Genomic DNA, 20,383 nt, shown 5'->3' with positions numbered 1-20,383 from the left:
GCTATGGGCGCGCCCGGGGCGGGGCCAGCGCCGCAGGCGGAAGCGCCGTGGGATTTAGGCGCTTGGCCGCTGGCTGCCTCGCTGCCGCCATGATCATCCCTGTTCGCTGTTTCACGTGCGGCAAGATCGTCGGCAACAAGTGGGAGGCCTACCTGGGGCTGCTGCAGGCCGAGTACACCGAGGGGTAAGGCGCCGGGCCGGCGAGGGGGGTCTTCCGGCGCGGTCGGGAAGCGCTTCCCGGGCCGCCAGCCCGCGGGGGGTTGGGGTCGGCGGGTCCCGGCCTGCGGAGCGGGGGCCAGCAGTGCTCCCATCAGAGTCCAGGTGACCCTGGAGGCGTTCAGTACGCGAGTCCCTTCCGGCCCTGTTCTCCGAGTGTGTGCTCAGAAAAGCAGTCCCCGCCACCCCGCAGACCGGGGAGAGGAGGGGAGGAGAGCTGGGCACGAAGCCGCTCGTGTCGGGGGGCTTCTAGGCATCCTCGCGAGTCTCGGCGCCTACTCCGCAAATAAGGCCTCGGCCCCTTCTCTCCACTTGCTGTCCGTTGTTAGGCCCACCCCACGTTCTGTAGACTCGTTTGGTTTTTACTAATTACACGGGGCAAGTTTACTAACCACGTAGCCCTCATCCGCAGGCGGTCGTCGGGGAGCGGGGGGTCCTTTTCCTGTGCTGGCTCCTTGGCACTGCAGTTAGCACCATGTCTGAATTTCTGCCCTGACTAGAGTCTGACCTTTGGCCCCTGTGGGGACAGCGCCGTGCCCTGATCGTATTTGAACCTCTGGGCCCTGGGGTGTGCCCGCAGGCGAGCCGTAGGCTCTCGGTGCTGGCATGTCGGGAAACAGGGAAGCAATGGATGCGCTGGGTGTTGGCGCCCGGCTCTGAGGAGGCTGCTAGAGCGAGCAGAGTGAGAGTTAACGCCGGCACCTGCACAGGACCCATCCCTGGGAGGTCACGGGCAGGGGCCGCCCAGCCTGGCCTCCCCTTTGCCAAGCTGCCACCTGTGCACACCAGAGGCCTTGAGAGTGATGGGCCGTGTCTCCTCGACTCTGGGAGCAGAGCCGAGGAACGACCCTGCAGCCGCTGAGCTGAGTCTGCTCCAGCCCGGGCCAGGCCCTATCAGCTTTCTCCTGGCCCGCAGGGATGCCCTGGACGCGCTGGGCCTGAAGCGCTACTGCTGCCGCCGCATGCTGCTGGCCCACGTGGACCTGATCGAGAAGCTGCTCAACTACGCGCCCCTGGAGAAGTGACATGCAGCCGACACGCAGCGGTTGGCCCAGAGACCCTCCGGAGGTGTGGGGAGCTGGAGGCCTGCCTGCCCACAGCCCTGTGCACACGTCTCCCTCTCTGGACAGAACCATCCAATAAAAGCTTTTGAAGACCCAAGGAGGTCTTAAGAGTTGGCCTGGCTCTGTGGGACGCCCTGCCTGGCGGGCGAGGCCACTTTGGGGTGAACGCGGCCCTCGCTGCTCCAGAGGAGGCAGAGCCGGCCACATGGTAGTGCTCTGCCAGGGGCTCGCTCCTGCCCCCAGAAGGCACAGAGGTGCCAGTGCTCCCCCGATGGCAGTCCTCACGTCCTCTCCCCCAGGACCGGAAGAGCCAGACTTTCTGATCCTGAACAGAGCCCCTAGGATTACAGCTGCCACCCTGAGAGCACTGCTTCCGGGCACCCACCCAAGCCCAGCGGCCCCTCTCTTCACAGCTACCCTGGGACACCCCCAGAGGGTCGGAGGGGGCCCTGCGGAGGTGTCAGGGCTGGATAGGCACCCAGCGCCCCAGGTATTAACACGCAGTCCCCTGAGTGCCTCCGTCCCATCCCGGCTCGGGCTGAGCCTTAGAGCCGGAAGCCGTGGCCTTGGCCTGGGGTCGGGGAAGCCCCAGTGGCCTCCAGAGCGAAGGCAGGAGAGTACAGCTGGGGAGGAAGCAGCCTTCTCGGGGCCGGCCTGTGTCTGAGGTCGGGTCCTCTGCCTGCAGGTGAGGAGACCCGTTGGGGGAAAGATGGGGTCTGCCCCAGCGGTGGAGAGGAGCTGGGCAGACCCCAGGGCGAAGGGGCGCGGTGGCCACATCCTGGCTGCCCCTCCAGGCCTAGCGCCCTTTTCTGGCCCTGGCTCCCACTGCCAGCACCTTCCCCTCCCCCTGTACCTGGTCCCTGCCCAGTGGCCCCAAGGCCACACCCAGAGTGTGTCCCCACTCCCTCTTCAGGGCTCTGGCCACACCACCGACTTCCTGTCTGAGAACGGCCAGGGCTTTGCACCAAGGCCTGTACTCAGCTGTCCCTGCCACTGGCTGCCTCTCCCTTGGGTCCTAGGCTCACACCTGGCCCCGTCCCTTGTTGTGGCGCTGGGTGAGTGGACGGGAAGGCCCTGAGGGCCGTGTCTGTCACTCAGTTCAGCCATCTGGTCCACAGGCGTTTATTGAGCACCTATCACAAAGCAGGAGCAGTCCTAGGCATGGGGATACAGCAGTGAAGGAGGCCCAGAGGGCTGCCCTGCCCCGGAGGGGGCGTCAGCGTGTGGCCGTCCATCTGGGCCTTTAGATGGTGGTGGGAGCAGCAGGGAAGTGGGCGCAGAGGCCAGACCGGGAGGGCTCTTGCTCTTCCTGGAGCGGGCAGGCACCCGGCTTCCTCACCTGCTGCCTGCCGCCTGGCACTGGCCCCAGGCTGGCCAGCTTCCGCCTAACTCGGCGCAGACCAGCCCCGTGACGGAGCCAGGTTATCAGGGAACAATACCCCAGAGGAGAAGGTAGCACGCACGGGGCCTTTACGGTTTGAGCTCAAGCCCCAGCCACCCCAGAGGCAGGAGGGACCGGGCTGGGCCGTGGGACTTTGGTGGCAGCTAAAGGCACTTGAAGCTCCCTCTGGGGTTGGCGGTCCCCAGGAGTCGTGGTGATGGCACGGTCGTGGGCCCCGGCACGAGGACACTACCTCCCTGGCAGTGTGGGAGGGGAGGAGCCGCGTCCTGGGACCGCAGCCCCAAGCCGTCAGTAGTCAGCGCATCCTGAGAAGCTGCGGTGCAGGCGTGGGGCCCGGGCCCGTGGCAGGTCAGTAGTGCTCCAGCTTCAGGCTCTTGTACAGGCAGCACGTGAAGATCATGCCGAACACCTGAGCCAAGAGCCGGCGTGAGCACGCGCCCGCGCCTGCGCCTGCGCCGCCCCGCGCCTGCCCTGCCCCCGCCCTGCCCCGCGCCCGCACCTGCACGCAGGCGATGCCGATGCCCACGGCCCCGATGATCCTCAGGTGCTCCCGGATGAAGGTCTCCAGCCTGGTGATGCAGCCGCCCTGGGGGTGGGCGTGGGGGTGAGCGGCGTGTCGAGGGCAGGGGGGCCTCTTCCCCAGCCCCGGGCCCCTCGGGTGCGGGGACACCCGCCTCCAGCATCCCGGGTGCCAGGGCCCCCACCGGCCTACCTCCACCTTGTAGATGTTGGAGGCGTGGTCCCGCCGCCCGCAGCCTGCCACCACCGTCTTGCAGCAGCTGTCAGGGACCACACGGCCGCCTGCCTCACCTGAGCGGATCCACTCACTGTCCTGCCAGTCCTGGGAGTTGTTGCTGCCGCAGCAGTGGAACTGCACGGGAACATGGCCCGGGCTGAGCCCCGTCCCCACCTCACAACCCCCGCGGCAGCCAGGGCTCCCACAGACGTCAGGGGAGACCCTGCCCGGCGCCACCCACCGACCTCCTGCTGCAGCTTATCCGTGGCGCTGGTCACACCCTCGTGGCCCGGCTGGCGGTAGCGCTTGCTCAGAGTGTCCTTCAGGTTCGCCTTGAGCTCTGCACTCAGCTGTGGCGAGGTGGCGACAGCTTCAGCCACAAAGACCAAGAAGCGGGGAGGGGGGCAGCGCGGGGATGGGCACAGACGGGAGAGGCGCAGAAGGTGCCAAACAGGTCTGGAGACAGACGCTGCCTGGGGTGGGTCAGGTACCCGGGAACGTCACCCAGATGGCACGGGGTGGGGGGTCGGGAGCAGGGAGGGCACGCTGGGGCCCCCAGGTGGGTGGCTTGGGTGCTGCAGGCAGACTGGCCACCCCTGTGGGGGTCCTCCCTGGTGACACGGTCCCACCTCCAGGGCCTGATGACACGACGGTCAGCATGGAACCTGTGGGGTCGCGTGCACGTGTCCCTGCCTGTGTGCGTCTCTTCCTTCCCAGGGCACGTGCGTGTCCGTGCTCGTGCGTGTGCACACCCTGTGCGTGTACGCGCCCCTGCGGCCTGCCCCAGCCGCGCACCTGCTGGTAGTAGACGTAGGCCAGGACCCCGGCGATGATCTCCAGCAGAAAGATGAGCAGCAGCAGGATGAAGTACTGGGGGAGGTGCAGGGACCCCGTGAGGTGGGGTGGGGGGGGTACAGAGACCCCCATCCGGGCACAACAGAGCAGCGCCATCACCCTCAGCTTTCAAGCGGCCAGAGGGAGGGCTCCAGAGGGCAGGTTAGGCTAGGGACCAGCAGGCCCCCGTGCTCTCTCGAGTGCCCTCCCTCGGCTGGCCCAGCGGGGACGTGGGGACACGCAAGGCTGGGCAGGTGGGAAGGGACAGCCCCAGGAGTGCCCAGCATTCCCTTCCAGCCCTGTCGGGGACCCAGAGCCAGCCCCAGGCAGCCTGGCAGGCTCCCCCCCCACGCCCCGCCCCCACCGGCACCCTGTCCCCGAGGGGCCCCCAGCCCCCCCCCCCATGCCAGCCACGCCCTGCTGACCAGCCGCAGCAGGTTCCTCCGCTCCTTGAAAGTGGCACAGCAGCCCAGAACACCGGTCGCCATGACAACAATGCCGGCCACCACTAGGATGTAGGCTGTGGCCAGGTAGGTGCCCGAGGCCAGCAGGCTGATGTAGTCGCTCTTGAGGGCCAGCGTCCAGATGCCCACGGCCATGGCGGCCAGGCCAGCCAGCTGCGGGCAGTGCACACCAATCACCACGTCTGGCCCGGGTGTGAGAGACGGGCTGAGCCCCGGGCTCGGGAAGCGGGGGCCCACTCCTCACCCAGAAGCAGCAGTTGAAGGTGAAAAGCAGGTACTTGAGGCAGATGGTGCCGCATGGCGCGCCCTTCTCGCCGAATTCGCCCATCCTGGGGCAGGGAACAGGGGAGGGCCGGCCTGGAAGATGCCAGTGGGGACAGAAGGAGGGGACACAGACATCCAGACCAGTCCCAGTTGGCTGGTGAAGGCTCTGGGAGTGTCCGTGGGAAGGGGGACACTTCCTGGGAGCGCAGCTCAGGAGCCCCCATCCCCAGTACCAGTAAGGGAGGGAGGGCCCGCTGCCCCCAGGCCAGCTTCTCTGCCCAGAGCCCAGGGCCGTGAGGGGGGCGTGGAGGACCCCCAGCCGTCACCCGCTGACTCACCCTGCCGGCAGCCAGGGTAGGAAGCCCCAGCAGGCACCTTCGGGGTGAGCTCATGCAGGCTCCCCACCCCACCCCAAGCATTCCCCGAGCCCCACGTCACAGGCTGGCAGGAACCTAGCGGCTGCTGGAGGGGAGGGGAGAAGGCCGCTCACAGACAGGCTGCGCTGCCCTCTCGAGCCTGGTCCTGGGCCTCCGGGAAGCCCCTCAGGCTTCCGTTCAAGGGCAGGCCTGCCTCTCCCCCCCCACCCCAGGGCGGGCGGGCGGCAGACCTGGGGGCCCTTTCCGTGCTGGTCCTCATTACCGGTGAGGACAGCCACACCAACCCCAGGGAGAAGCACCGCCGCGGGCTCTGCTCCTCCCCAGGGACACCCCAGAGGTGCCCCGCTCGCTCTGTCCTGGGGTGTCCGCCCTGAGGGACAGGGGGCAGTGGGGCCCAGGCCCCGCTCAGCGCCTGGGGCCACGCTTTCAGACAGTACCGCCCCAAGGTGGACTTTCACCCGGCCCCGCCCAGCACTCACCTGGCTGCTGGGGACCGCTCCTCTCTGAGACAGGTGGACAGAATTCCTGAGGAGGCTCTGCTAGAAGGGCAGGACACCAGGCTGACTCAGCTTGGATGGGCAGGACCCTGTCACCCCTCTCTGTGGCCAAGCCAGGCAGTGGACCCTGCCGGGCTCCAGAGCAGGCAGCGTCCACTCGCTGTGGCTGCGAGGGGAGCGGCAGGCCTGGTATTTTGGTCTGGGCGAGGGCGGGCCAGGACAGAGGACAGTCTGATCCTGGGAGGGGCCTCACGCCTTCTCCAGGCACCCTGCTCAGCCCTGGCTCCAGACCTGTCACTGCCTCTTCCCCACCAGGCAGCTGTGGCTGCAGCCTGGGCAGAAAAAAAAGGCGCAGACCCCTGGCACAGGAGCCCCGCCGCCGGCGGCAGCCCGGCTCCCGGGCCTGCTCTGAGGTTCCAGGCTTCCTGGCCAGCTGGTTCCCGACCCAGATCCGGCCCCCACCGCGCGGGCGGCCGGCTGAGGAGGGGCCCCCTCTTTCCGGGAGCGAGTGCCTAGCGGAGGTGATCCCCCAGGGAAAGGCCGGCCAGAAATAGTTCCCGCGGCCTGGGAGGCAGCTGCCCCAGTCCCAGCCCCCCGCACCCCAGCAGGACCCGCCGCGGCGCGCGCCCCAAGGCGGGGGACCCCGACTCCGCTCCCGCCAGGCCGGGTGAGGAATTCGCGCGTCACGGCGATGAAGTCACCGCCGCCCCCCACGCCCAGGCGCCGCAGACGGCCCGCCCACCTGCGCCAGGCGGAGGGATGGGAGCCGGTGTCCGTGCCCCGTGAGTGGGGTGCTCGTGGGGAGCTCCAGGCCCGAGGGGGCCGCCAGGCCTGTCCGAAGACCTGAGAGGCGCCTCGCCCTCCCACGGCGGACCCCCCGCCCGCTCGGCCTCCCGGCGCCCGTCTCCCTGGGGACAGAAGGGCCTGCAGGGCCGGGAGGCGCGCTCGCTGTTCCCCGGCCGCCTGGCCCGGGCGGCGCACTCACCGTCCACGCGTCCGAGGCCGGCAGTGGCGGCGGCAGTGGCGGCGGCGGCGGCGGCGGCGGCGGCGGCGGCGGGGGCGGGGGCTCCGAGCGCGGAGAAGGCGCGGCCGGCGGGGGCCTGTGAGCGCGACGCGCCGGGAAGCCCAGGGCCCCGCCCACGGCCCGCAGGCCCCGCCCACGGCCGCCGACGCGGGGCAGGTCGGAGCAGCTCCTCGCGCGCGGGTGGGCGGGGCCCCAGTCCCTGCAGGCGCTGCGAGTCCACCCGAGACGGCGGAGGTCGGCGAGCCGCGGCCCCAGGGCGCCCGCAGCCCCGCCAGGGCCTGTGCCCCTCGGGGTGGGGGGAGGCTGCGCCGGGGGGCGGGGAGGGAGGCTGCGGGGGTCGACCGCACCGTTGCGGGCCTGCGCGGGCTCCTGGAGGCGCGCTCCGATGCTGACGGGGCACGCTGGGCGCAGTTTGGAGGAGGGCCCGGAGGGGAGGCCTAGGCCGGTGTGAGAGAGAGTCCAGGCGGTGGGCCACGGCCTGGGAGTGGTGGGAAGGGGTGAGGAAGAAAGCGCTGAGCCTGCCGACCCGCTGGACTGGGAAGCCAGAGCCGGCCGAAGGAGGGGAGCGGGGTCTCAGACGCGGTCTGAGTCTGCGCGACCGGTTGGAGCCAGTCCGGCAGGATACATGAGACCTTAGTGGGCAGCACTCGTCCCCAGCGCCCTGCCTGGGGCTCAGGCTAGCAGCTCCCAGCTGCGCAGGCAGGACAGAGGCACGGGGAACGGCTCCAGGTCTACGTAGGCGGTTCCACTCAGGACTCCGAGCCTGGGGGGATGCTGAGCTCTCCCACCCAGGGCATGGGGAGGGGCTGGCTGACCGAGGCTGGGGTCCGGCAGGAAGCCGTGCTTGCTGCTTCGTAGGAAACAGTGGCTTCCCTCAGCCCCTCCATCTCTGTGAGGGCTTTTGAGGGCTTGGGATCACGACCAGGGTGCTGCACAGACCTCGCAAATGCTGTGGGTCACCCCCCACACACACACACACACACAGGAGGTTAAGGTCAGTAGACTTTATTTGGAAGAGGGGGTTCTGCTGGTTTCGATGGGATGGGACTGGGCTACATGAGACTCTGACCGCCCCAGATTAGTTCCTTCATGCCTGCCAGTCAGGTGGGCCAGACAGTCCACTGGCAACCCGTCTCCCGGATGGGCAGCCCCTGGCCATGACGAGTCACCTTCAAGGGGCCGTTTCTCTGAGTAACCAAGTAACACCCAGTGAGTCACTTGGCCTGGTCATCGGGCACTGGGAAGGTGGCCAGAGCCCCGTCTGGGGGGGCGAGCCCAGCTACTGCAACAGCAGCAGCAGCAGCAGCAGGGAGGGCCTGGCAGAGGGGCCGTGGTCAGAGCCTTCCTGTGGCTACTGCCCAGCCGCTTGGCCTCACGGACGTCCCTCTCATCTCGTAGCCTTGTGTTCAGCTGCCTAGGAAATAGAAGGATTATTTCTCCAGGGGCACCATTCCTGGGCAGGGAATGCGAGCTCTGGCGCTCCCCCAGACCACAAGACGTGTCTGATGAGGGCTGCAGCATGAGCGATGGCGGGCAGACACCAGGAAGGACTCCCTCGCAGTAGGATGGGGCCGTGGTCAGGATCGTTTGGGAGCTCGGAACTTGGGGGGGGGGGCGCTGACGCACCTGAGGAGTTCCAGTTGCCGCAGGAGGCTGAGCTTCTCTTTCTGCATGTTCCTGGAGACAGCAACCATGTCTCTGCAGGAGAGAGGTGGTGACTGTGATGCAGGGAGGCTCCCTGGGTGCCCCACAGACACCTGGAAGCGGGGCTGGGGTGGGGAGTAGGAAGACCTAAGCACCACCCGCCCCAGCCTCCCCCTACCCTCCGACCCTCCGCACCGTTGGGTTTGCTCCCGGCGACCCTGCCTGTCGCCCTCCAGCCTGCGGAGCTGCTCCTGTGCCCCCTGCAGCTGCGTCCGCAGCGCCTCGTTGGTCAGCCACAGCTGGGCGTTCTGCGCCTGCGCCTCCAGCTGCTCAGCGGCCCCGGCCTGCAGCTGCTGTTCCAACTGGGGGATGCGGGAATCGAGGCTGGAGAGGACCCCCCACGTCCCCAGGGTGCTGCATTTGCCCCCGACTCCCAGCAATTCCCGGGCTGGGAACCCGGTCACGAGGACGTCAAGGATGCCCGGGAGTGCGCGGGTGACGGTGGGGATGGGGGCGTGGGCCCGGCCGCTGTGTAGCCCTCGGGGCCGGGGCGCGCCGGCCGGCAGCCGCTCACCTCCCGCTGCCTCAACCCCGCGCGTTCCAGCTCCTGCTCACGGCTCTGCAGCTCCAGCTCTAGGCGGCCTCTCTGCTCCTCCCTGGGGAGGTCCTAGGAGGCGCGGGGACCCCTGAGCCTCCGCCGGCGGCAGAGAGGCAGGGGTACGGGTGGGACCCCATCGGAGAAGGCAGGGCCGGGCGTGGGGCGGCGCTGCGGGCCCACCTGAGGGCGCAGGCGCTGGCGCTGCTCGCGAAGCTGCTGCTCCATCTCCTCGTACAGACACCGCAGCTCCCTCTCGTGCTCACTCTCCCGCCTTCGGGGAACCGGGGTGAGACAGCTGCTTGGAACCTGCCAGCGCTAACGGTCCCCGGCTCCGCCTCTACCGCCTCCGGAGCCCCTCCGCCTGGCCCTTCTGCCGCCGGGTCCCCCAGCCCTCACCGCCGCAGCGCCTGCTCCAGGCCCTCCCGCTCTCGGGCTGCCTCCTCCAGGCAGGCCGAGGCATGCAACAGAACGTCCTCGAAGGAGCCCAGCAGTTCGGGTCGCTCACGCTGCAGTCGGGTCCAAAGTGTCCGAATGGCCGGCTGTCTGCAGGGGGGGGGCAGGGGTGGAAGCTGAAGTGGGGGGCTCGCTCCCCCCCCCACCCTGAAGGGTAAGCCCCCCAGAGGCCACTGCAGCCTTGGACAAGCAGGGCATCCCTCTCCTGGATGCTTTTGCCCCTGCCAGGGGTCTGTGTGTGCGAGGCGTTTGTATGGCCAGGTGTCCTGTGTACCGGGCCGTGCGCTGGGCGCAGCCGTGACTGCTGCCTCCTGAAATGCAAATTCTGTGGGAAAATCACGCTCAGCTCGCGGTACCTGCAGCTGAGAGGGAAGGACTGGGCCAGACCTGGCCCAGGGACCCTGCCGGGGGACAGACACACAAGTGACCCAGGCGGCGTGCAGATGAGGGTGCTGGGAACTGGGCCGGGGTCACTCACTTGCCCAGGACCTGGGCCACCCCCAGCTGCTCCAGTGCAGAACCGACTCGCTCTTCCTCCTCCTCCTCCAGGGAGCCCCCGGTGCCTTCCGCATCTGACCAGCCCGCCTCGAAGATTTCTTCCGGAGCCTGGGAGGGCGGAGCGCCCTGGGCCAACTCCACCCCCACAAATTTCCCTGCAGGCATGGGAGGGGGCGTTGTCTGGGCCTTGCACGACCACCCTCAGCCCGCCCCTCCCCGTATCCTGCCCTAGCTTGGAGCCCAGTTTCCTGTTTCTCTTCCTTATTCTGTCGACGCTGGGCACAGGACACAATGGGCACTGCCTGGCTCCCAGCCCCACCTGGATTTGGCTTGGGGGGCAGGCCACTGCACTCGCCACAGCGTCGGGGTGCGGGGAGGCCTTCCTGTGTGTACAGACCAGCATGGACCCCAGAGGCAGGCAGGGAGAGGCACAGGCTGCCGTCCACCTGGGCCAGGGACCCCAGAGAGTCACACATGTGCCACGGAGCGCCTCTGGGCAGTGGGGTGCGGGGCGGGCTCCGGGGCGGCTCACCCAGGCCAAGGCAGAACTCCCGAGCTGTTAGGAAGCCGGTGTGCGCCTGGTCCAGACTTTCAAACACAGCCTCGAGCTGCTCCGGTGTGAGGGGCAGGTCGCTCTGCAGGCCCTGGCCAGGCAAGGTGGCAGCGCTGAGTAGCCAAGGTCAGCGCCGGGGTGGGGCAGCCTCTGGGGGCAGGGGACTCACCTGCAGGTCGTGCCTGGTGACAAAGCCCTTGGCCTCCTTGTCACACAGCAGAAACAGCTCCCGAGCCTGCTCCAGCATCGCTGCCAGTGGCCCTAGGGCCTGGCCCTCGTCCTCCCCCTCCTCCTCCTGGGCCTCCCCAGCTCCAGGCTTCCCAGGGCTGGCCATGGCAGGGCCTCGGCCTTGGGTGCTGTGAAGTCGAGGAGGAGTCAGGGCCTGAGCTGAGCTGAGAAGAAATGCGGGGGAGGGGGAGGTGCAGGGCAGCTGAGGGCTAAGCTGGAGCAGTGGGGAGCCCGGAGGGAGCAGAGGGCCTCCCTGCCCCATGAGGAGGTGGGGAGGAGGGCTGCTGGGCGAGGTATGGCTGCGGGCACAAGGTGTCACGGGCGCAGGGGTGCAGGCTCAGGGCCACCCAGGGAGCTAGAGGCTGTGGCCCTCCCTGGTGGGGGCAGGTGCAGGAGAGGATGTGCCGTGGGGAGGGGCAGCCTCGGGGGCGGTGGGGGCAGCTAGAGAAGGTCTCCTGATGGCAAATGAAGAGCTGGGGCCTGGGGGGGGGGCAGGGGCATGGGCGAGGGAAAGGCCAGCCGCAGAGGAGCTGAACGGGTCCCAGAGTTGGGGACCAAGAGACAGGGCTCAGCCGGCTAGGCCAGTGGGAGGACTCAGTCAATCCTGAGCCAATCCCAGCCGATCCCAGAACCCCTGAGTCTGGGCCTCAGGGCCCTGCCAGCTGGCAGGCGGGTAAGCTCCACCCTCCCTGCCTGCAGCCCCGCCCACCGGCGCCAGGCCCCCAGGGCTGCAGGTGCAGGGTCCAGCCTGGAGCTGCGTGCCTCCCCCTGCCCTAGTCTGGAACAACCTCAGCGTCTCAGCTGAGCAGCCCCTGCTGCCAGCACTCTGCCCTCCCCCAGACCGCCCTCCTCCAAGTCCCAGAATCTCTGCACGGCGTCCTTCCCTGGGGGCGCCCTGCCCCCTAACCAGACCACCTGTGCTTCCCGTAATGCCCCGACCCCAGATTTCCCCAAGCTACACCCCAGCGGTGACACCCCGACCTGGGATTCTGGGGTCCTCTCCCAGGACCGTGATTCTCCCAGCTCATGTTCGCGGAGACGGGGGCGGGGGGGGGGGGATGTCAAAGAGGGCAGGTCTGAGAAAGGATGGGGGCAGGGACGTGAGGACCAGCGACATCTCCCCCTCACGCCATCACCATCCCCGGCCCGTGCGCCGGCCTGTGCGCCACCCCGCCGGCGACTTGCCGGCTCCGGCTCCGCAGGACCAGAGGGCTGTCCCAGCCGGAAGCTGCGCCGGGCCGGGCCCCGGGGCCGGGGAGCAGGGAAGGAAGGCCTCCGCCCTCCCCCCACCCCCGCACCCTGGGGGCCAGGCTCCGCTCCCACCTCCACCCCTGCACCCAAGGGGCACTGGAATCCCTTTCAGGCACACGCCAGGATCCCCGCGCCCTGCAGTGGCGGAGAGGGGCGGGTGGGGCCGAGGGGGCCTTCTCGGGTGGCAGGACTGAGAGGTGCCTACCTGCCAGCTGTGCCTCCCACACCTGCCGCGCGCCAGGCTGTCCTCCTGAGGCACTGAGACCCCGGCGGGGCTGGCCGGGCGGAGCCGTCGCCGTGGCCCTGTCGTGTCCCCGCCTCTCGGCGCTGCCCTGGTGGCCCGGTGCTCGCCTCGCAGCCTACCCGCCCCAGCTTATGGCCCCGAGACCCCCGAGTGTCCGTCCTGGCGGAGCCCCAGCGCACGGTAGGGTGGAGATGACTCTGGGGACCCTTCCCGAGCAGGGCCAAAGTCCGGGGGCCGGCCTGAGGATCCCGGTTTAAGGCGCCAAAACGTGTGTGCAGGAAAAAGCCAGGCAGGAAGTAGGCTGAAATATTTTCAGTGGCTATCTCTAGAAGTGGGGTAGCTTTCCTTTCTCCCCTAGGCGTCTCCAAGGTGTTTTGTCCCCCCACTTTTAAACAATAAACATGCAACGTACTAGAAGATCGCATGGAACTCCGTGGCGGGAATGCCCGCGGGGGGGCGGGGGGAGTGACGGGGAGCGGGGGTGGGGGCACGGGGAGGCCTTCCTCTCAACAGGCAACCCCAAACACGCCTTTGGGGGCACAGGCCTGACTCCGGGTTTCCGGTTGGGGGAGGGCTGCAGAGGGTTCGGGGGGAGGGCCTGCGCGTGACCTCCTGGCTGGGGGAGAGTGCCATCCTCTTCCCAGGGGGCCGGCTCCCAGCCCCCGCCCGCTGGGCGCCCACCCGGAGGGGCTGGCCTCACCTGCTATCCTGGCGGCCCTGGGCCTGGGTCGCTGCTGAGCTGGAACGGGTTGGGCCTACCAGGCAGGACCTTGAGACCAAGGAGGGGTGGCCCCTGGCACAGGTGCTCGGGGACCTGCTGAGCCGGCTCTCCCAGTCCTGCAGGCCCACTAGCGACCGTTATTGTTGGCTGGGGGCTGTGCCATCACCACAGCCGTCCCAGGCCTGGAGGGGAAGGGGCAGGAGTGGGCTGAACCTGGCAGGACTTAGAACTCTGGCCGGCCGGCCGGCCAAGCGCCCGGCTCTCCGCCAGCACAGTCCCCCATGGTGCCTTGTGGTCACCGAGGAGGGCTGGTCGCGTGCCCTTAGGCCGCTCAGGGCAGAAGAGGCTTTCAGGAGACCAGGCTTCCCCAGAAAGAAAGTCCCGCCCCTTCGGAGCAGACCCGACCGCACCTAAGATGCCAGATCCCTGCCGGGTTCCGGCAGAAGACTGGGTGCACGTGGGGACGGGACGGGGAACAAGGTGTGTGCACCTGGCCAGGGAGGCGGGTGATGACGTGCCGAGGGGAAAAGCCACACGAGGCCCGGAGCCGTGGGCCAAACACCCAAAGTGCAGCAGCCCCCTGGCACCCTGCTTGGGGACCTCCCCGTCCCCCGCCGTCCAAGCCTAGAATCTGCCCCTGCTCCCATGTCACCAAGGAGTGCAGGTAAACAAGCCTTGGTGTCACCCTTAGTAAACAAACACATCTTAGTTCTAAAGTTCTTTTCTTAAGGATTTGGGTCCCAAATAACTTCCACTGGCCCTGGGAAGGCTCTGCCCCAGGCTCCCACCAGAGGAGTGGGCTGGAGCCGCCGAAGCCCACAGCGGGCCCCGAGAGCAGGAGAGCCAGACCCCCGCAAGTCCTGACCCGAAGCTGAGGACAGCCGGGGTCGGGGGGAGGTGGGGGTGTCACATACGAGAAAGGAGACAGGGGCTGGGCTGTGGCGTTTATTACATCTGCTTTGGCAAAAATAAATAACTCTTCACACACATTTTTCAGCAACACATGGACGACGTGGAGGGAAGAGCAGGTGCGAGTTCTCGGAGCAATCGTGCTCTGAGGGCCGCAGGTGCCGCAGCCCCCAGCCCTGCCCCGTGCAGCCCCGGGGGGGGGGGGGCAGCCCGGGAAGGGGAGATGAAGGCACAGGGGAGGAGGCCCCTGTGGCGGGGAGGGGAGGGGTACTCCATGCCCCTGCCCCCTCAGTGCAGCAAGTGAGTGGTTGTTTGACAGCAAAGCCCCCTCTGGCAGTGGGAGGGACCCCCACGTCCTCATTGGCAGGGGGCATGGAGAGAGGCCAGGGAGGGGGGTGGGTCTCAGCTGGCCCCGGGGCCCCACCTCACCGAGCAGGGAGGCTGGGGGGGCCCGGCCCTCAGCACCGGGACCCCAGGGCCCTGGAGAAGGCCGGAGCAGGGGCGCTCAGCAGGGGGGCGAGCCGGGCGGGTGCTGCGAGGGTGCGGGGGCAGGACCCGCTGGGGTGAGCATGCGCAGGGCGTCGGGCGGGAAGGCAGTGTTGGTGCAGAAGAGACCCAGCAGCAGCTGGCGCTGGCGCTCCTCCCACTTGGCCAGCACGTCCCCCAGCGAGAGGCTGTTGCGCATCCAGCTGGGCAGCGCCCCGCCGTAGGCGGCACAGGACAGGGGCACGGAGGGCAGCGACTGTGAGCGCCGCAGCTCCACCTGCTCCGTCAGCCTGTGGGGGGAGGGACGGAGAGAGGGAGGGCTTTCGTGGGCGCCACCGGGGCTGCGGGCCGGGGTGTGCTTGGCAGTGAGGGCTCACCTGGAGGGCAGGTGCCTGCCCAGCTTCCTCTTGGCGCGCATCACCAGGTACTGGCAGATACTGCCTGTCTGCTCCTTTATCCACCGGATGTCCTCCGGGACGTCGGGCAGCCACTCCAGCAAGCTGGGGCGGGGCCCAGGGCACGGCCTCAGGGGCTGTGGCCTGGAGCTCACACCCACGCCCACCCAGCCCGCCCCGACGGGCCTGCCTGCGGCCCCTTCAACCACCTGCTGCTGTCTTCCCTGGGGCGCCCACGACTCGGGGGGTCCCAAGGGCCCTCCCCCGGCCCGCACCGGACGGTGAAGGACACGGCGCTCTCCAGCGGCAGCGTGTAGGGCACCATCATGGCTGTGGCCAGACGCACGGGCAGCAGGTTGGACAGGGTGCTCAGCAGGTCCGTGGGCTCCATGCAGGCCTCCAGCAGGGCTGTGGGTGGGGTGGCAGGTCAGTCAGGGAGCTGCAGCCAGGGCCCCCCTCCTTGACGCCACCCGCCCGCCCCACCCACCGTCGTTGAGCCTCGAGGGCAGGTGCTCCAGGATGCTATCACTCGCGGGCAGCTGCAAGGGCTCCTTGGCTCCGGCCCTCTCCTCGGCCACCTCGGCCTTCGGGGCATCTTCCTCCTCGGGGGCACGGGGGCAGGCGGGAGGCAGCGCCAGCAAGGGGTTGGGCCGGTTCAGGAGGCCTGGGCCGGGAGGACCAGACAGGCCATCAGTGCACCGAGGCCGGCTGGCCCCCAGGGCACAGCCGTGCAGCGCCCACCCCCCGGGGCGGAAGGGGCAGCCGCTACGCACCGTTCCGCCGCAGGAAGCGCAGGCCATCCCTGTAACCCTGCTTGCACATCTCTCGAAGCACCTGAGGCAGGGGGTGCAGACACTGGGGTGGGCAGGAGAGCCCTGTTCTGCCCCACAGGGTCCCTGGTGTCCCTGCAAACTCCGCCCCCCCACCACCAGCTAACTGGACCTGGGACCAGACCCAGGTCGGACAGAGGCTGGAGAGGTTGTGCAGGCTGTAGCCAGCAGAGGCCCCCCAGGCATGGTGCCAGGTGCCCGGCAAGGAGGACAGGGCTCACCAGGGGCTCGGGCGGGAACAGGGCCTTGGAGAGGCGGTAGAGGTTGCGCAGGCTGAACTGGATGCTGGTGTTGGTGACGCGGAGCTCGTGGATGTTGGTGGAGCTGTCCTGCGGGCAGATGTCGCTCTCGCCCGAGAAGGGGGACACGGTGATGGTGTTCTTGAGTTCGTAGAGAGGCAGGTTGTCTGAGATGCCACCGTCCACGTAGCGCTGTGGTGGGACGCAGGGTCCCGCGGTGAGGGGCCTGCAAGGGAGCCGCAGGCGCGCCCCGAGCCACCTCGGGTTCCCCCGGGGGCCTTTTCATTTGGCCCTTCCATCTGCTGGGCACTGGCCGCAGAGCGGATGGCCAGAGGCAGGGTGGGGACAGCCACAGGAAATACGCCTCTGAGCAGGGCTGGCCCGGCTCTTGAGCAACTCCGGCGCAGTGAGGCAACGGGCACGGCAGGAGGGCGGGGGCTCAGATGGCGTTCCCGCCCCCTCGTCCCACCGCCCACACACCGCGCCGCCCCGGTCCTCCTCCAAGACCGGGGCGCTTACCTCACCCTGGAGGGCAGGTGGAATGAGGCCACAGTACACGGGAATGAAGGTGCTGCAGACGTTGGCCTACGGGACAGGGAGGGGGCGGTGAGCGGGGCCGCGGCTCCCCCGCCCCGCGCCCGCAGCGTGGCACCCTGGCACCCACCTGGATGAGCTCCTCCCTGGCGGTGAAGCGGCTTATGATGACGTTCTCGCCGTCGGAGACACGGGTCAGGGAGATGCCCAGGCGGCCGCTGGCCCGCTCGTGGCTGTCGGCGGGCAGGATTTTCACCAGGCAGCCACGGATGGTCTTCACCAGGTTGAAGGAGGGGTGCAGAGGGCCCAAGAACCGCTTCCGGGCCTCCTTCGACACCTCGATGATGCTGGCGCCGGTATCACCTGGAGCAGCAGAGCCACGATTCAGGGGTCGGCCCTTGGGGCGCAGCACACTCCCCGGGGGCCGTGTCCTGGCTCTACGGCACAGAGCCTCGCGGCAACCCTATCTACCCCGCACGGTTCTCAGTGTCTGCCAGGGGCCTGGCCCACAACTGAGACTTTTGCCCCCGGCTCCTGGGGAGAGAGGGGCTCCCAGGAGGGCAGACAGCTGGGGCCACGGCCTGCCCTCTGCCCAGTATTTCCCAACTGCCTGCCCTGATCCACAAGGCACTGGGCCTGGCCAGACGTGGCACCCAGCCCACCCTGGAAGGGTAGAAGAGAGAGCCTCAGCCCTGACCAGCCTCAGCCTTCACCCCCTTGGTCGGATGGAGATTCAGAGACCCCAGTGCAGCTCAGTGGTCCCAAAGGCCCAGGGACACAAGGTGGGCATAGCAGGCCTGTGATGCCACGGAAAGCACGACTGGATCCCACTGCAGCTGAGAGCAGGCTGCTCCCCGAAACTCCTTCTGGGGGCCCGTGGGCACTAGCCCAGGACGAAGCCCAAGGGGGAGCCGGTGGGCCTTGAGGAGGAGCTGAGGACAGCGCCCTCCTCCAGGACTCTCAGTTGGCTCAGGAGTGGGGCAGCGTGGGACCAACACCTGCCCGGCTGTGGGAGCTCCAGCTGCCCCAAGACCCCTCCCACTGGAGAGAAAGAGGTTCCTTGGGAGTGGGAAGGGGCAGAGCCATGGGAGCAATGTCCTCAACTGGGTGCCAAGGACCTAGGGTGTGCTGAGGCCAGCATGGGGTTAGACAAACACTTGCCTGAGGGCCTCCATGAGAGGAAGGGGCAGGCCCACAGTGGCGAATTCCCAGGTACCACGGATGGTGAGCTATGCTCCTTCCCCCCCACCCAGGGCAGCGGTCACGGCAGGGGGCAGGGGAGAACCCTGGACGGGCTCCGGCTGGGCGAGGCATTCCAGAAGCTAATGACCCCTCTGTCACTTTGGCTGCCCTAGCAGGCTGGGGGCCGGGCAGCATTCCCAGGGCTCCTGAAATACTCCGTGTGCTGTAAACACCACCGTCAGCAGCTTGCCGGAAGTGTGTGGGTGGAGGAAGCCGACCCCAGGGTTGCAACGTCCTAAAGCACCTCTCACCCCACGGAGCAGGCAAAAATGCCGGGCCACGGCTGCAGACCCAGGCCCAGAGTGGCCGTGGGCAAGGAGGGAGAGAGTGTGAGCGCTTGCACCTGCCGTGCCCAGGCCTGACCTGCTGGTTCTTCCTCTAGGGGCCCTCGCGAGGCACCAGGCCACAGTGCCCAGACGCCTCTTCAGAGGCCAACCCCACACCCGACTGTGGGGCCTCGGCATCCTGGAATGGCGTGGCCTTTGGACACAGTGACCGCTGGCACCCGGTCTGATGCCCGGCGCGATGCCCGGCGCAGGAGGACGACCTGGGCCCCTCCCGGACTCTCATGGTCCCGCCCAGGAGCTACTTTCTTTTCCAATGAAATCGTTTGTGCTGAACCTGCCCGCCCCTCAACCTTTGCACTAGAGAGGTGGACCCTAGGCGGCAGTCTCGGCCGAGAGAGGGCCGGCCCTACCCCAATCCCGGGGCACCCTCGGAGCAAAACAAGTCAGGCCCCGCCCCTGGCCGGCTCCGGGGATTGGATCCTCGGCCCGGGCAGAGACACTTCCCGCAGCCCCCGCGGCCCGGCCCGTTGTCCTGTACGGACGGATGGGGGGCGGTCCACGCTCCCAAGAAGCATCCGCGCGGCCTCTGCCCGCCCCACGCCCCCGTCGTCCCGGCTCACCCAGGCAGACCCCGGTAACCAGGGCCGTGGCCACGAGCGCCCCAGCCGAGGCGCCGTAGATGTGCTTGGCGTTGGCCACTAGGAAGGGCGCGTGCTCGCGGAGGCAGGAGGCCACGCCGACGTGGTAGACGCCGAGGAAGCCGCAACCCGCGAACGAGATGTTCCACGTCGTCTCTTTGGGGAACATCGCGGCAGCCCGCGGGCCTCCGGGGCTCCGCAGGCGGCCGGCCCCGCTGTGCACTGTGCGCTCGCTGCTCGCTCTGGAGACGGAGCCAGACCCGGCCCACCGGCCCCGCGGTCTCTCTGGCTCCCGGTCTCCGCCGGCGCAGTCGGAGACGCTGCGCCGGGAGGCGGGGATTTTAGGGGGGCGGGGCGGAGCCGGCACGCGCGGCCCAATCGGGGCGCGCAGGGAACGGCCGCGCCTCGGGGAGGGCCGTGGAGCCCCGCCCCTGGCCCCAAGGCCCCGCCCCTGGCCGGACCTCGGCCCGGAGACCACGCCCCACCCCGGAAGCCTAGCTCCGCTCAGAGACGCTGCCCCCGGCCCCTCCCGCCCCTGCCCGGGCCACTGGGTCCGGAGACGGGGCACCTGCGGCCCCACCAAAGGCATTGGCCAGGCTCAGACGAGCGTTTACGTTACGCCTCAGGCCTCCCAGTGCCGTCCCTTCCCGCCTCGGCTCCCGCCGTCGTGGACGACGGGAGGGAACACACGATGGCAGAGCTGTGAGGATGGGCGGGCCCAGGCCCTGGACACCCAGTCTGAGGGCCTGAGAGCTAGTGCCAAGCTGGCTAACCGCGAGAGGAGGGCCCCGGTACCTGGACAGCACCGCCCCCTCCCTCTAAGGGTCTGCCTACAACACCCACCCAGGGAGTGAGGAGCCTTGCGGGGTTGGGGGGTCCGGGGAGATTGAGGACCCTCAGACTCATCCACAGACTGACCCAGAAACATACAGGGCGGCACTCGAATCACACATGCAACTTGTAGAGATGACGATGGTGCCACACACCTACACTCGACGTCCCCGCCTTGCCTCTGCCTGTGGCAGCCAGGTTAGTGCCTCAGCCCTTCTACCTGGGCACCAACCTGGGTTGCTCTTGCCTCCCACCCCAGCTCCTCCTCCGGCTGTGGGGTCTAGGAGGGGCTGACTCAGACCTTGCCCTTCCAGCACTAATGGCCCCGGCAGCTGGAGGCCTCCCAGTGATGTCACCCTCCCCACCGCATTTTCCTCTTGGACTGTGGGGCAGTCCTAGCCTCACTTGGATCCTTGGGCCAGCTCTGCGCCCTACCCCGCCCCCCAAGGGGCTTGTCTCCGCTGGGTTAGTGGGGAGCTGGTCTGTCTACCCAGCAGCACACACGCCACAGGAGGCTCAGGACCCAGCTGTGCCAGGGCTGCAGCTTGGGGCTGCCCCCCATCCAGGCCCAGAAGCCAGAGCAGGACCTCCCCAGAACAGGGTCGTCTGAGGTCATGCCAGGTGGCACTCAGCCTCTGTGCTCTAAGCCACCCACACTTAGCACCCAGCGTGCCTGGTACAGGGACCAAGAGCGAACAAGATCAAGACAAACGGGCCCTCCCTCGGGGTGGGGTGGGGCAGTGGGAGAGAAATCAGAGAAAGACCGAGTAGTGTTCCTGGTTGTCCTGGAAAGGGCACGGGGCCACAACTGTACCCAGGTGGGAGAACTGAGGCGAGGGGGGCTTGGGCCTGGGTGCTGGGAAAGGGGAAGGCAGACCCGGCGAGGAATTTGACTTAGAATCCCCAGATGCTTTGGATGGAGGT

At 68.4% G+C, this 20,383-nt stretch overlaps 4 protein-coding genes across 13 annotated transcripts; 1 reads left to right on the top strand and 3 right to left on the bottom strand.

The window, feature by feature from the left end:
• The first annotated feature begins 23 nt into the window (after positions 1 to 23).
• Positions 24 to 1,377, top strand: POLR2L (RNA polymerase II, I and III subunit L). The gene is made up of 2 exons (XM_047774901.1): positions 24 to 184; positions 1,133 to 1,377. The coding sequence occupies exons 1-2, from the start codon at positions 90 to 92 to the stop codon at positions 1,239 to 1,241; spliced, it is 204 nt and encodes a 67-aa protein (XP_047630857.1). The 5' UTR covers positions 24 to 89; the 3' UTR covers positions 1,242 to 1,377.
• A 1,009-nt stretch (positions 1,378 to 2,386) lies between these two features.
• Positions 2,387 to 6,932, bottom strand: CD151 (CD151 molecule (Raph blood group)). 5 transcript variants are annotated; one of them, XM_047774888.1, is made up of 9 exons: positions 6,840 to 6,932; positions 5,837 to 5,893; positions 4,961 to 5,073; positions 4,678 to 4,869; positions 4,214 to 4,288; positions 3,664 to 3,768; positions 3,395 to 3,553; positions 3,182 to 3,268; positions 2,387 to 3,091 (listed from the first exon to the last, which is right to left on the bottom strand). In XM_047774888.1, the coding sequence occupies exons 3-9, from the start codon at positions 5,042 to 5,044 to the stop codon at positions 3,032 to 3,034; spliced, it is 762 nt and encodes a 253-aa protein (XP_047630844.1). In that variant the 5' UTR covers positions 5,045 to 5,073; positions 5,837 to 5,893; positions 6,840 to 6,932; the 3' UTR covers positions 2,387 to 3,031. The 5 variants fall into 5 exon arrangements, with proteins under 5 accessions (XP_047630844.1, XP_047630846.1, XP_047630845.1 ...); XM_047774890.1 differs by having other exon boundaries at positions 4,961 to 5,084; positions 5,837 to 5,896; positions 6,840 to 6,914; XM_047774889.1 differs by having other exon boundaries at positions 5,837 to 5,896; positions 6,840 to 6,914.
• Positions 6,933 to 7,867: 935 nt separating this feature from the next.
• CRACR2B (calcium release activated channel regulator 2B) lies at positions 7,868 to 13,446 on the bottom strand. 5 transcript variants are annotated; one of them, XM_047774878.1, is made up of 10 exons: positions 13,048 to 13,446; positions 10,794 to 10,980; positions 10,604 to 10,715; positions 10,052 to 10,226; positions 9,517 to 9,663; positions 9,301 to 9,391; positions 9,097 to 9,189; positions 8,718 to 8,884; positions 8,505 to 8,576; positions 7,868 to 8,292 (listed from the first exon to the last, which is right to left on the bottom strand). In XM_047774878.1, exons 2-10 carry the CDS (start codon positions 10,956 to 10,958, stop codon positions 8,106 to 8,108), a joined length of 1,209 nt encoding a protein of 402 aa, XP_047630834.1. In that variant the 5' UTR covers positions 10,959 to 10,980; positions 13,048 to 13,446; the 3' UTR covers positions 7,868 to 8,105. The 5 variants fall into 5 exon arrangements, with proteins under 5 accessions (XP_047630834.1, XP_047630835.1, XP_047630831.1 ...); XM_047774879.1 differs by having other exon boundaries at positions 10,794 to 11,016; positions 13,048 to 13,184; XM_047774875.1 differs by lacking the exon at positions 13,048 to 13,446 and adding an exon at positions 12,309 to 13,038 and having other exon boundaries at positions 10,794 to 11,016.
• Positions 13,447 to 13,999: 553 nt separating this feature from the next.
• PNPLA2 (patatin like phospholipase domain containing 2) lies at positions 14,000 to 18,955 on the bottom strand. 2 transcript variants are annotated; one of them, XM_047774881.1, is made up of 9 exons: positions 18,611 to 18,955; positions 16,592 to 16,824; positions 16,447 to 16,512; positions 15,910 to 16,119; positions 15,632 to 15,692; positions 15,346 to 15,522; positions 15,068 to 15,266; positions 14,841 to 14,963; positions 14,000 to 14,753 (listed from the first exon to the last, which is right to left on the bottom strand). In XM_047774881.1, the coding sequence occupies exons 1-9, from the start codon at positions 18,795 to 18,797 to the stop codon at positions 14,483 to 14,485; spliced, it is 1,527 nt and encodes a 508-aa protein (XP_047630837.1). In that variant the 5' UTR covers positions 18,798 to 18,955; the 3' UTR covers positions 14,000 to 14,482. The 2 variants fall into 2 exon arrangements, with proteins under 2 accessions (XP_047630837.1, XP_047630838.1); XM_047774882.1 differs by having other exon boundaries at positions 15,134 to 15,266; positions 18,611 to 18,953.
• Positions 18,956 to 20,383: the final 1,428 nt, after the last annotated feature.

The sequence above is a fragment of the Phacochoerus africanus genome, chromosome 4, assembly GCF_016906955.1.
Source record: "Phacochoerus africanus isolate WHEZ1 chromosome 4, ROS_Pafr_v1, whole genome shotgun sequence".
NCBI lineage: Eukaryota > Metazoa > Chordata > Mammalia > Artiodactyla > Suidae > Phacochoerus > Phacochoerus africanus.
The sequence above is the reverse complement of the archived record's forward strand: the minus strand, read 5'-3'. Positions and strand labels throughout refer to the sequence as shown.